General features: G+C 40.3%; 1 protein-coding gene across 3 annotated transcripts in view; it reads left to right on the forward strand.

The window, feature by feature from the left end:
- Positions 1-14,298, forward strand: part of GALNT9 (polypeptide N-acetylgalactosaminyltransferase 9) — a 297,062-nt gene that overhangs the window by 208,984 nt on the left and 73,780 nt on the right. For 2 of the 3 annotated variants that reach the window (XM_015877661.2, XM_015877660.2), the window contains one exon: positions 2,674-2,854. The exons of the other annotated variant lie outside the window; for it this stretch is intronic. In XM_015877661.2, the coding sequence (XP_015733147.1) occupies positions 2,674-2,854 (181 nt within the window). The remainder of the gene's footprint in view (positions 1-2,673; positions 2,855-14,298) is intronic. 3 annotated transcript variants of the gene reach the window in all.

Raw genomic sequence — 14,298 nt, forward strand, 5'->3', positions numbered from 1 at the left:
TTGAAATCAGTAACTGTAACACAGTTCTTGAAGAGTTTTAGTCTTGTTTCAACTCAAACTGTGTCTGTCTATTTCTCTGCTTTTCTGGCAGAAAACTGTATCATTGGAAGTGACACAGGCCTCAAGTACCCCCACATATCACAATATGCCTTTTTTTTTTGCTTACAGCTTTCTCTCTTTGCCTGACCCAACTGGAGACGTGATTATTTCAACCCCTAATTGTAAGCCTCCCTTGTACTAGTTTCTCCTTCTCCTTTCAGACTGCAGAAATGTATTACTAGCTGCAGACCAGCAGGCCAGAGGTTTGGTATTATGTGGTTTTTCCATTTACATGAGGAAAGGAGAAACTGGGTTTTCAGCTGGGCAGAGATTTACGTGGCCAACCAAAGATCACAATAAAGGCTCTTACCCCTCTGCTTTTGCATTCTTTACATTCAGCCCACAGAGTGGCTTGTATTACTAATTCCTCGTGAATTTTTATTTATTTATTTATTTTGCCAGCAGGGTCATGAGCTGGAATAGGCACCCTGCCATCCTGCTGACTCAACTCAGTCCCTCTGAACCGATTTTCTTGCATTTCTTCTTGTACACTTTCAGACAGGTTTTGAACAGTTTCCTGCTTGTCTTTTGGGTTAGCTCCATCCCTTGGAGGAGAAAAATGTGTTTCAGAAAGGAAGACAGCATAACTGGGCTGTTTTGCATTATTGAATGCTGGGGATGAGTCATCAAAGGTGGCCCAAGATCCCAGTTTTAGGACTGTGTCTGGCTGAAGAAAAGAGATGTATGCTGATTAGATGTTTGTTGCCTTGAGCATACCTTTCATTTTTACTTGCGTTTTGTTTCACTTAAAGCTTTGAAGAAGTTTGTTGTTGACTAAACGTCAGTATCTCAATCCCAGTAGCTCGGTTCTTTGGTCTTCTCTCTCTGTGTCCCAGCAATATGAAATTCTATCAAAAGATGCTGCTATGAAGCTTTGTCTTTCCACTCTCCCCTCCTGCCTGTGTGGTCTGTGGGGTTCCTGCTCATACCTCTGTTTGATCTCACTCACTTGTGAGACCTGCAGCTCACCTCCCACACACACCTGTAATGAGACCATAGCTACATCAGCTTCTTGTTTTCCTTTCTTTTCAATAATTCACTGGGCTTGAATGCTTAGAGCTCCCTGAATTTTTAAAAGCTTGACCATGCCAAGGATATTTTTCTGTAGGGCTTCATTTATTTTCCTTCTTCTGTCCTTCTTGTCCTGCTGAGAAAGTTGATCGTTTCAGTGTATTATGATGAGGAGCATGAAAGAGACATCAAAATGGATATAAGGACCATTTCCTGACCAGGGACCACTAATTGAAGTATGTCATGTGTATTTAGAAGGGCATGTGTGACATTCAGCAGGTAGTTGATGCTCAGGCAGACTGTAGTTTTGCCCTTAAACCTAGCAGGAGATTTTATCATAAGCATATATAGTAGAAAATATTGACTTTATCCTCTCAAACCAATAATGAGCCTCTGCTTCTCCATTCTATCCTTCTGTAACTAAGCGGAGATGATGACAGAGCTTTAGCAAATGAGAATAGTCTTAGCAATGAGATAAAGGAGAAATTCCCATGAGGGCTAAGTTGTCACAGACCTTACTGTGACAGCCCTAGCTTCATACTGTCATGTTTGTCTGTTACTAGCAAGCACTGACAGTTTTTCATCTCTCCTGATTTCCCTTTAGTTGTTTATTTAAAATACTGACATATTCATCTTGAAAAATTCTTAATTTGAAATATGTTGAGCAGGTCAAACTCTGTTTTGCTCCGCACTTTAAACAGTTTGGAGGTTATTTACACATTTCTGTATGGTATCCCCAAGGCTATTATAAATAACTTTTTAGCTTCTGATGACTTGTTGATGGACAGCCTTTTGGGAAGGAAAGCTTTGACATGAAACACAGGGTGTTTGAGGAGCTTATTTATCACTATTCAACTCCTAATTAAATGACTGTTACCATGGAAGAAGTTCCTGGCGATGTGATTGTATGGGTATTTTTTTACATCTGTTTCATTTTGTTTTAAATGTGCTTTTGAGCTAAGCAGTAATATATTAGCATATGAAACCTATCAAATGGATTGTTGGCTGGCTAATACCTTAGCACTAAGCAATGCAGGGTTAATCATCTTAGCTCAAGTATGTCCCAACTTTCTGATCCTAGAAGCTTTATAGGGCTGAATATCTTTACACAACATACATGGTCCATATGACATAGTTCTGAAGGACAGAGGAAATCCCAAGCAATTCACGGGTGAGAGTTTTCAGCTCCTCAGTAGTTTTTGCATATCTTTGTGAGAGGAGGCTGGACTCAGCATTTTGAGATGTTTGGAAATAAGATTCCTGTTTCTGGGGAATTATCCAGGAAAAAAGGGGGGAAACTGAAAGCTGATAATTAGTTCTTTATAGTTTGCTCATTAGCAATTATGCAGTAATAATGCAAGATGTGTTGATATGGACTCTGGTTTGAAAAGCTGAGGAAAATTTCCTCAGAGCCATGAAGTGTTTAGAGGTTTGGGGTTTTATGGGAGCTCAGATCTTGCTCTCTAAAAACTTCTGTGGTCACAGAAGAGCTCAGATGTATGATCTTGGTTAATTGCTTGTCTTTCTTTTTTCTTCTTCTTTTTTTTTTTAACTTCTATTTAGGCCTTGCAAAGCCTATGGGATTAGTTGAAGGTCCAGGAGGCTTGGGCCAGGGGGGAATGGCTGCTACCCTAAGAGATGATAGCCATGAATCAGAGACTAAATATGAAGAATATGGTTACAATGCCCAACTCAGTGACAGGATATCTCTCGACAGGTCCATCCCTGACTACAGACCAAAAAAGTAAGTTAAATTCCATATTATTATTAGAGCAAGTGATTGTTTTTCTTTGGACTTTTGATGACAACTCATTTCTCCACCTCCCTTCCCAGTTAGTCTGCCAACATTTAGTCAGATGTATACCCTTGAGTTTAGTGAAAATTAAAATGACCAGCTGCCATCTCAAGCATGAAGTGTTGTGTCAAAAACAACAGCAAATCAACCGCCTCTTCTTTAATTGCACTTGATGTTCTTAGAAGTGTTTAGTCAGGGTCTGCAATACACTGAAGCACAGACTAAATGCAATCCATTGTAGTGATTGCAGTAAGATTTTTTTTGGTTTCTGGAATATGTGTACATTTTTATTCTAGTATCACAATCTTCATATGCCTACGTTATGTTTGACAAATATGGAATTATGTGTTTATTATATGTGCTGATTTATTATATCTTGTATTAGATGTCTTCATAATCTTCTATATTTATGGAGTTATGCATCTTCCAGATGTGACATTCTCTCTGTCAGCCAATGAATGACAATCAGTAATGTCTTAATGCTGAGAAAATCAGTGGCAATGCCTAGTTACTCTCAGGAGACAGAATTGAAAAGAATACTTAATTAATTTCTAATAATAATCTTCTGTTTTAAAAAACCCACTGGGGCTTTTAGGCAGAACTGAAAGTTAAATAAAAAACTATCTTATTAAGCAGAGATAAAAGTTTAGCCAAGCAAAACAGATGTGCTCTGTGAGTGGATTGCAATTGAATTAGGATTGTAGGCAGTTCAAGCTGCCAAAAACAAAATCCAGCAAAACAAAACTTCATCTTAACCACAAATTTCACTGGCTGTGTTACATATTAATCTAATCTCAGAAGTATCAACTCAGCATTTGTTTTCTCAGATACTTGCTGTACAAAAGAAAGCAAGATCAAAGAGGTGGTGAAGAGAAGAAAGAAAAAATAAAAGATGCTGCTTTGGTGTCACATTTGGTCAATTTATCATAAACATTTATTATGAAATTATCCTGGAAAAAAAGGTAGACTGCAGTCGTCATGAAATGTTTGAGTTGTACATCAGATTCTGGTTCAAAGTCCCTTGAAATCAGTGTGAATTTTTTCAAGTGAACATCAATGAGGTTTGACCAGGACTGCTGTTGGCTGCTGGATCACATGGATAATAAATGAGAATGATCTACCTGGAAATATAAAAGCTAAGGCTGCAAAGTTTGAATCTAGCTTAACAGCTCTTAGAAGCATGGGAGCGTTCACAGTGTAGTGGTGTTTGAACATGCTCTTCCGTAGTTGAAAGCATTTATGATACTTTCACCTAAGCTTCTTGACATGCTCATTTTGATAATTTCATAAGGAAATGCTGCATGAATAACTGTCTGAATTATGAAAATCTGCCTTCCTTGTGGTGTTCTGACAATCTTTATATGATTCTGGTTAGATACAGATGCTGGAATAGTGTCTTCTACGTACATACGAGTTGCAGGGTAGTTACTTTGAAAAATGAGTCTGGGGAAGGTAGAAGCTCTTACATGAAGCAGTGATTTTGTATTTTCATTTTTGTTGTTGTTAGTTTGTTTTAGTCTCTGACACCTTTGAACACCCAGATAGTCAAATACAAGGTCTGTGATGCTGAACTCAGTTTTCTCTCCTTTCTTGTGCCATGTATTGCCATGCAAGAGTAATCAACCTCTTGTTATCCACTATATCGTATAATACTTACTTCCAGGTGTGCACCAAAGCCACGGGGCAAAGCTGAGCTTGACTTTGTTTGGTTTAGGAAATAGGTATACGGAAACCAATGTGTCCATCCATCTTAATATGCAGCTCTTCTCAATCTGCTTATGATTTATACTTGGGTTGTTCCCAGTATTTTCTATCTTTAACAAGGAAGGACTTTTCATTCTTAATTTGAGAAGCAAGGTAGAATTGATGGCCTGTTGGTTCATTTTATCCTTGAACTCTTTGTTTATCTTTCACTTATTTTTTTTCCAGTACTTTATTCTGGTAGAATTAGCATTTTCTCCCGTTCTATAGCATATATTCAGTAAACATTTGGAAGTATGATTGGTTTTCAGGAGATATTTTCGTCCCCACTCAGCAAATTAAAAGTAAATGATGCTGTAGAGGTGCACAGTCAGTCAGTGTGACCGTGAAGGTCCCTAAATTGGACTCACCGCTGTGTCCTTCCACTGCAGTAAAATCTGCAAGCCTGTGTGGGTACTGCTGTGCCTAGAATGCTTTTCCCATAAACCAGCACACTGTTCTACCTTCCTATCTGCTGTCAGCTCAAACATAACTGCACTCAATGCTTTATATTAAGACAGGAATCACTAAGTCAGTACAGGAGTCAACAGCAGCTTTTGTGCGTGTTGTGTTTGTTTGCCAGACTGAAGCAATGACAGTAAATAGCTCGCTTGCGATTACAATTCACATGATAATTGCAAAATGATAGTTTGATCCTAACGTGGTGTAATAAATATCTCAGCTTTTTCTTCTCTGATATTGCACCTCCCACAGCTTGAATGCTTGCCCTGTCTCTCTGCAGAGAGCAGACAACCCTGGGGAAAACAGTTCAAAAACATACTGTGATTTGATATTTCAAGCTGTTCAGTTTCAAGAGACGTGTAATATAGAGAAGTTGCAATTTTGCTTTATAAAACAATGCAAAACCTCTCCAACAGTTTGTGAGTTTATTCAATGTGACCTTGAACAGTATTTTCACTCCATGTTGGATTTCACCTGAACTGAATGTGCTGGTATCAAAGTTGTGCTGATTTTTTAGCAGGTTTTTTAAATTTTTGAGTAACTTTTTGCCTTGAAGCAACAGAGTGCTGTGCAGCTCAGGGAAGATGCAAAGAGCAAGCAGCAGGAATGAAAGCTGTTTGGGTTCAGTGTGGAGCAGAACACTCAGGATTTCTTATGGCTGATAATTGAGTATTTACACACATTCAGCTAATTACCCCAGAACTGGACCAACCTGAGATTTTTCACTTTGTTCAGACCTTTCTGGTCTGTTAAAATACATCAAAATAACTGTGAAATAGGGGTCCACTCAGTATTGACTATTACCATGTAAATTCTAGAGTAGATTTTACAGCAGTACTGAAATAATTTTGCATGATTACTATTGCTACAAAGGAATTGTTAGTACTTATGATGGGATTAATTCCATCCTCTGTCATAGAAGCATGTATGAAAGAGTAGGCTATTTTCCCCTGGCAACACATGGCTAAGTCAGGGCTTGCTCTGTGATCCTCCGGGTTATTTAATGGTCAAATATTATTGGATTCAATTCCATTTAAGTTTTTGATGGTAAAAATGGGGGTTGTGATGGCATGATCCTGAGTACTGTGTTGGCTAATGGCCCTATCACATAAGCATGGGAAAACATAAGTACGTGTATCTGTATCAGATGACTTCACTGATGTGTGCAGGTGTAGAACAGCCTCGAATCCTATCCATGGAAGTTCTGTGAAACCTGCTGGGCTGTGTGCATGTCCTTCTTATTGTGATGTCAAAGGGTGAGTGCTCCACTAAATAGTTAAAAGTAAGTCTGGAGCAACACAGCCAAGATTTAGATAGAGATCTCACACTTCAGAGCCAAAGTGCCCAACATCAACCACCTACATCCCTGCTAAGTTGTTTGACTTCAAGTGACTTAAACTGTTAGACTTGCTGAGAGGGGAAAGAGAGCAAGTTTAGCTGGTGTTTGCTGGATTGCAGGAGCAGCCATAGCCATCCTTCTGCCCTTTTTGGGGTTAAGAGCCTTCACTGCTGCCAGCTGCAGCACAAAATACAGGTCTGTGCTCCTGTAACAAAAGATCACACTCAAACCTTCCCCACCATGCATAAAGATTGAGGTGCTGCAGCTCTATATGTAGCAGCAGATTTTTGATGTTATCAAAGATTACAGAAGTCAGAATCCTATGGAATTTCTTTCAAAGACAGGGAAAAGACCCTCAAACTCGCAAACACAGTTTATTCTGCAGTGTGGCATACTGGTAAATTGGGAAGTTTCTGCTAACCAGGTGGTTCAAACGTAAGCATTATCTTTCAAGAGAACATCATTTCCTGTGTTCTTTTTGATGCAGAAGGGTGGATTGTGAGAGGGTGAATGAAACAGGCTGAACACCTTTAAATTTGGCCTTTCGTAACTTTCTAACATTTGACTTTTCAATTCAAATAACTCTGGGGTTTCTCTGCATGCCAAACACATCCACACGTGCACATAAGCACTTGTCAAAACCACTTGCTGTGATGCATTACGCATACTTTTGAGGAAAGTTAATATGATCCTGGCGTTTCCATAAGGGCTGAATTGGCTTTGACAAGAAATTGTTGCTTCTTGGTGGAGATCTTCAATTTAACTGATCTTTTCTGTGCAACTCGATGCCAAGAGCATTGTGGCAGTTCAGTGATAACAATAATACTAATAAATGGATTCAGTCTGCTGGCTCTATCAGCCAAAGAAAATATTTCTTTGTGTTATGGTCATGGATGTTTGTACTGAGAAAATTCAGCCCTAAAGAACAAACTTATTAATGCTGAGGCAACTCAAGTCTTTAGCCATAAAAAGCAGAGGAATCGAGGTCTCAAGGAAATTACTTTCATTTATTCAGCCCTTGTATAGAGGCAGGCATTTCGTGGCTCGCTACAGAGTTTCACAATAGAAAAAGAATTGCATCTCTGGGGCTCTGAAGTGTAATTAATGGTTCGCTCCACACGATAACTAAGGAAAAGCTTTTTTAATTACCTATCAGAAAGGATTCTGGAATTGATCAAATAGTGCTATCAAGGGGCAGACTTGGTAAATAGACATCTGATTTGTTCATTCAAGGGTTTAATAACCGCAGCTCGTCCAAGGCCAGCAGCTAGAAACCAGCCTTTCTATAGGAGATGGTGCTCCTGTGCTGACTTTGATGGATGCATGAAGCTCCCCTGTAACTTTGGCCCTTCCTGAAAGCTCTGCACGCTCACTGTGACCTTTGAGGCATCCCCAAGGCAAATGATGCACACATTATCCAGCTCTGTGTCACCAGGGCAGGAACAGCAGCCTGGTGCCATGGCCCTGCTGGGGGCCCATGGAGCAGGCAGCTCCTCACCATCAGTGCTGAGTGGGGCGGTGAGGCAGATGGTGTTCAGAGAGCATCAGTTTCTGGATCAGTGCGTTGGAGAGGGCTGGACCTGATGCTGTTGGATTTTCTCCACCCCTGCAGCTTTCTCTGCCTCACGACCCAGTTTTCAGATCCTCTGGGGACACCGCGTGTTCTTCACACTGCTTATGGTAATGATGGGAGAATCTCCACATTACCTTTAGGATTCCCCCCAGGTTAACCAGAGCACGCTGTTGTATGGTCCCCTTTGCAGGAAGCATTTAAATTGGAATGGATCCAAGGCTGCACAGGAATTTCTTCTGTAAAATGATTGTTTTAAGAAAAATATTTGGAGGAATTAAACATTTAGATTCCCATGAAAAATTTAGCTTAAATATAATGACTTTTCTATCAGCAGCCTCTACCAATATTTTCAGATTAATATCAGGTTGAAGTGAGACAGTCACTGAAATTAAACAGTTCCTCTTTCAGCTTAGTGTTTCACAATCACGGTACAGGCACAAGCATATTTTAATCTCAATGAGGCTTATTTTTAATAGGAAACTTTTCAACCTTTTTTCCCCCCCACTCTTAATAAATAAAATAAAAGCAATTAAAATTCTGAAACAAAAGAAAAAAGGAAAAAAATCACATTCTGATTGCAAATATGAAGCAGAGAGAGGAAAAACCAGAGACAGAAAATGGACTGGTTTGAATCACCTCTGGGCAACATATTGGGATTGTTTGTTGAAGGGAAACTGTGTAAGAGATGAAACTAACTGTTCTAATTAGAACCCAAACTAATGTACAGATGTGGATTTTGAACAGACCAAAGGGAGCACGTGTATATGCATGCTCTGGGATTTTCTATAGAGCTTGGCCAGCTCTGCCCAGTTATGCAGGCAGGGATTTCCTCAGGCTGTGTTTCCCTAAGAAGTGCATAGGAACCTTCGTGCCTATGGAGATGTACTTGCTCTGAGCTGCCTTTCTGCCTTGCCCAAGAGCAGAAGGGACTGGTATGACCTGAGCTGTCATAGCAGTCCCTGTGCTGCTGCTTCTGAGCTGGGCTCTGACCACCTCACACTGCTTAGCTCTGTGATTCTGACACAACTTATCGGGGATACCAGTTGACTAAATTTGCTCATACTGCTGCCTCTGGGCCAGCTGTGCTTAGCTGTATCCCTATGTAAAGCTAAAGGCTTGTAGCTGAAGTTTGAGATGTGTTTCTTATTGGGCTGTGAAGGACTGAGACTGGAACTATGCAAGCCCACAAAGGAAGGAGAACATCAACTGCTTCTTTGGCTGTGAAAGGATACTCTCTGTGGATCACAGGTACCTTAGCTAGACCCTGTATTTGTACTCTACCTACACAGCTCTCACCAAGACCTGTAGTTGTTATTTGGTCCTAGTTATGAAGGCACTGTAAGTCTTCTGCCAAGCTCTGCTGGAGTATGACTTGTTAACAGCATATTAATTGGAATGTGAACCTAAAATTCTGTCTCCAGCATCTCAGGATACCATGAGGTCTTTGGATATTTAATTAGCTACACATTGTTAAATTTCTCCAGCGAACTGGAGAATTATTAGAAGACTGATTAACACTATGATTCCATTTTTCAATAATAAAAACAAATCACTGAGAATCTTTCCAACCATTTGAGGCCAGCTGGTCATCGGGAAGGTTCTCAGACTGCTTTTGCTTGATCAACAACAGTGGAGCACAGCCATGAGGAAGGACCATGAGACTGCCCAGACTGCGGTCCAGTAATACTCTGCCTTCTACCCTCCTGTGTATAGAGAAAGGTCACTGCACAAAGTCTGGGTAGACAGTGCCAGAGTTTTCTGCAGCTTTTTCTGATACTCAGTAGAAATTTTCTCAGCTTTTTTCCAATTTTGAAACATTATTGATTCTCTTTTGTTTAGTGCTCGCTAGGCTTTCCCATTAAGTAGCAACTTTAATTATACCACAAAGTAACATAGACCTTGATTATCAACAGTGGTCCATTGGATAATGAAAGGAGAATCAGCAAGTCTAAATTAAACAGAATTATAAAAATTAACAACCTTTTCCAAAAACTCATCTTACATTCATATGCAGTAGTTTTCCTCTTGTTATATTTTTGCAGTGTCTTTCTGTATATTAATTGTTGGAGACGAGTTCTGCTTGACTGTCAGCACTAATAAATGTAGATTTAGTGGAGGCTGAATTTGATTAACTAGGGAGCATGAACAATAACTGATTGCAATGTTGTGTTTAAATGCAGTAAGACTGGAAGCCATTCCCTGTAATTTGTCTGCACCAGAAAGTACGCTTGAATGCATGAATAACTTACCTAAGGTGGGTTGCATAACAGTGACTAACAAGTAGGCATATAATTTAAAGTGGTCAGCTAGGCTGCCTTTATATACAGTGGAGGAGGAGGAGATGTGGAAACATCGCTTTAGATGTGTATAGAATGTAATGTCCTCTGGAGATCTCTCCCCTGGAAACCTGGGACAGACAGTTTAAATGGGATTCCAAGTGAATCCAGTACAAAATGTTAAGAACTCCAAGGCATCAGGAAATGAGGGAACTTCTGTGTCAGTAACATGTGTTGGAAAATGATCTTCAACAGAGTTGCATGGGTGGACAGGCTTGCCATCATTGGTAAGCTGGACAAAGTCCCCATCCAACACAAGGCTGGCAGCAGCATGGTTTTCAGCTGAGAAAAATGGAAGGGATGAGCAAAAATCTCCTTTTCCTCCTCAGTTTTTCTTACAGATCATAAAACTAAATGTGTCTCGTGTGACCTGCACCTTTACAGGTACCTTAAACACTGTTGCCACTTTTTTTTTCCCCCTTTTTATTGTAGAGTGTAGTAATTTCCTGAACTTGAGAGTTGTAATATTTTCATAGCAGGAATATTTCCACCTTGAGAAGAGCAATTGTAGGGTGCTGTCTTCAAACTGTGCTATTCTCCTGCAGACAAGTATTTGTCTGTAATGCTGAGGCACTACTGAGGTCAGCAGTGACTTGCAGTTAAGTGTCTGCAAATGGGTGCTAGCATCTTAAAGTTCCTTCCATGTACCTCCCCTGGGCCTGTGTCTGATGGCTGCCCGCTATCAGTTCCAGGCAGAAAAGGATATTCCTGTAAATTTCTGAACTGTCATGTTATGTTACACTCCACAGTATTACATTACAGAATAAAAAGAGGTAACAGAACGAGTCAGGCGGTGAATCCAGAGCAGTGTTTCTTTTCCTTTTATGTCATCTTACATGTATCTCTATTACAATGTACTCAATATCCTTCCAGCTTTGAAGGAGTTCTAATGTTTTTGATGATGTTCTCCTTTTCTTGCTTAAAAGGTGTTTGCAAATTTAGCTCAACTGACCATGTGAGGTGTGCATTCATATTATCTGCAATTGCCTTCATGATATAATTTTAAAAGTAATTAATTTTTGGTACTCATTGCAGTTGGGCCTGTTGGACAGTATAAAAAAGTCCAGGTTTCAGGTCAAGTAACTTAAAGGTTTTTTAGTTGTTGTTTGTGTCTTTGCAGCAAAAGCATGAACAGGCCAAGATGTCAGACAATTTACTCTTTTGTCTGAAATAAAACTGAGTTGTGGACTCCAAGTTGATGCCATGTTTCATTTTAATAGTGTCACTTCTTGCTTGTTTTGTCCGTGTCTCTTGTTTTGAGTGAATTTAGTGCTAATAAAAATGAGAGACTCTTAAAGCTCTCCTTTGCCAGAGGTACTGGACTGTTGCAGGCTGCAAATGTGAGCTCCCTGTCTTGGGTAGCTTGATCTAGATGCCTTCCAAGGTTTTGTTTCTCTGAAACAGCACCTGCCACTTAAAAGCTGTTTGATAGTTTTATGACGTTGAAGTTATGGGCCTCTATTTTCCATTTCTCTAGCTTTCTGAAAAAAAAAAAATATATATATATATCTTGGCTTCTGTTGTTTTGCCTCTAAACCTTCTGCTGTAGACTCAGAAACAAACCACTGCCCTGCCAAACCAGGTCACCTTGTCGGGTGCAGCTCCGGGGGAGGTCCCAGAACAGTTGCTTCCCGTGCAGACTGTGCCCTATTTTCCCTTGATTAACCAACTGGCTATCATGGCAAGAAATGATTTTTCAGATCTATGTGTGCAATTTTGATCTGTATCCTTTTGGCTTCAAGAAATCCTACAGAAGTTCAAAGTCTCCACCTGGACACTTCACTTGGAACATGGAGCAAGCCCTGAGGATCTCCATGCCTCTTCTATAAAGCCAGAGCAAGGCCAGACCTGGCTGTCTCTTTCTTGTCTGCCTAGGAATGTACAAGTGACCCTTGTGGAGCAGGCAGCTCACGGTGTTTGTTCTTAAGGCTCCGAAAATGCACTTTCTTTGTAGAAGAGAAGGAGATCAGTGTGTGAAATGTGGTGTAAAATCAGATTCCTGATTTCTGTGGTTCTCAACAATTCTGTGAGTTGGGAGGAACAGCCTTGTGAGCACTGGGGAGATTCAACTGAGAAATTTCCTTTTTGCACACAAAGCTTGTAATGGAACTTTAACGAGCTGAAGTAGTGTAAAGGCAGGGTCACTGGGGAAAAGCACGGCGTGCTCTCTCTTTCTAGTATATCATTTTTTTCATTCAGCTTTCAAGTAAATGCGCTGTCTTAGGAAGATTAGTGCCTACGTTTGTAGTTAATCAGGATGTAAGGCAAAGTTCTCCACTGCCAAGGAACTTGCTATGGGCTGCAGATTCTAAAGCTAAGAATCCTTGGTTTGCTGTTCTGACAACCTCTGGTGTGTTTCTTTGGCATGTACATGAAAATAGCACAGGAAATATGCTCCCAGTCGATGTTTGTTGTCTCTCCTTCCCTGAAAGAAAGCTGGGAGGTCCTACTCACTGAAAGATTAACAGTAGTGACAGAAGGGGAGGCAACATCTTTTCTGTTTTCTGCAGAGGATTTTAGTATAGTTGATGTATCACAAAGGAATTGCTTAAGCAATGACAGGAAGCCATTCAGCGGTGAGCAGCAGGGCTGGCTACCCAGACAGACACATCTCTCCTTACATGTCTGTATTAAACAGAGAAAATGAGACCTATTGCCAAGCATACATCAAGTGAAATCCAAACTCTCTTGGTCTTAGCACACACACAAAGCATGAGGTAACTTGAAATTATAGGAAATTTCATCTCTAATTTTGTATTGAAACAGGACACTGTGGAGCTGCATTTTACCTGTGTGAGCTGCCTTCAGATTGTCAACTGGTGGCTTAATTAGTTTATTTTCTTTGCTTTGAAGGATGAATATATTATTTACTCCACACTTGAAGACTTCTCTTAGTCTGCATTTATGTATTTAGTCTTCAAAATGACCTAGCACAGGTCCAGCCATTGGGGTAGTGTGAAGCAGACCTTCCTGGCAGCAATGGCAGTTCAGACTTGAGTGATGGTAAAATAATTGTAATTGCAGCAACAATAATTAAAACAGTGCACCAAAATACCCTTGGGTGCTGTTGCTGGGTTGGACTGCACCCCTAAAATTCCAAAGGAAAGCAGTAACTTTTAGTTATCTCTATCCACAAAGTGAACAGCTGCATCATTTAGCAACTGGAGTTAGCTTTCATTCCCTCCATGGATGTTCTGTTCAGACACAGTTCTCACAGAGGGTCATGGTGCAGTTCACATTAAAGTGGAGATAGAAATGACATTGAAGCTTTGCTCCTGTATTTTCTATGCTGCCTGGAAATAAATACATGACCTACAGCTAGTTCAATGTCTTATTGCTGTGGTGTTATTAACCCAAATGTACCCAAGTGGTGAGGAAAATGTATTCTGTTTGCTCATAGAGGAGCACTTGGCTCTTTGCCTGACAGATCTGGGAATCTCTGGGAACAAGGCAGGGAAAGTTTCTCTGTGAAATGATTTGAGCTGCAGTAGGTTGAATGTGTCTGTCTGTAGGTGAGGGATGAAGAAGGACATGGTTGTGAGCACAGCTTCAGTCTGCTTGGCAGACAGGTAATGGGAATAATCTGCTCCTCCTGTGCAGAGCACTTAGTGCTACTTTTCTTTCTAGTGGTGAATTAATTTCACTCTTCAAATACTGAGGATGTGACTTCAAAACAACAGAGAATAACAAAGGAAATTGCTTCTAAGCAGGCAGATTTGGGCAGGAGCAGTGCCTGAATGCTAAACTGCTGAATTAGGAGTTGTGAAAAGCCAAGCACTTATACCTGGCTTGGTCAGATATTCAAAGTCACACTCAAGGACGTTGCCTGGTCAGGAAAAAGGCCTGATTTCTGTCAGCCCAAGTGAAAAGAGAGCACACACTGAACTGCTTTTTTCTGAGCTGGGATGAGAGCTCATAAATATAAAAGTTCCCCTTGTGTTAA

Source organism: Coturnix japonica, chromosome 15, assembly GCF_001577835.2.
Source record: "Coturnix japonica isolate 7356 chromosome 15, Coturnix japonica 2.1, whole genome shotgun sequence".
In the NCBI taxonomy this organism is placed as follows: Eukaryota; Metazoa; Chordata; class Aves; order Galliformes; family Phasianidae; genus Coturnix; species Coturnix japonica.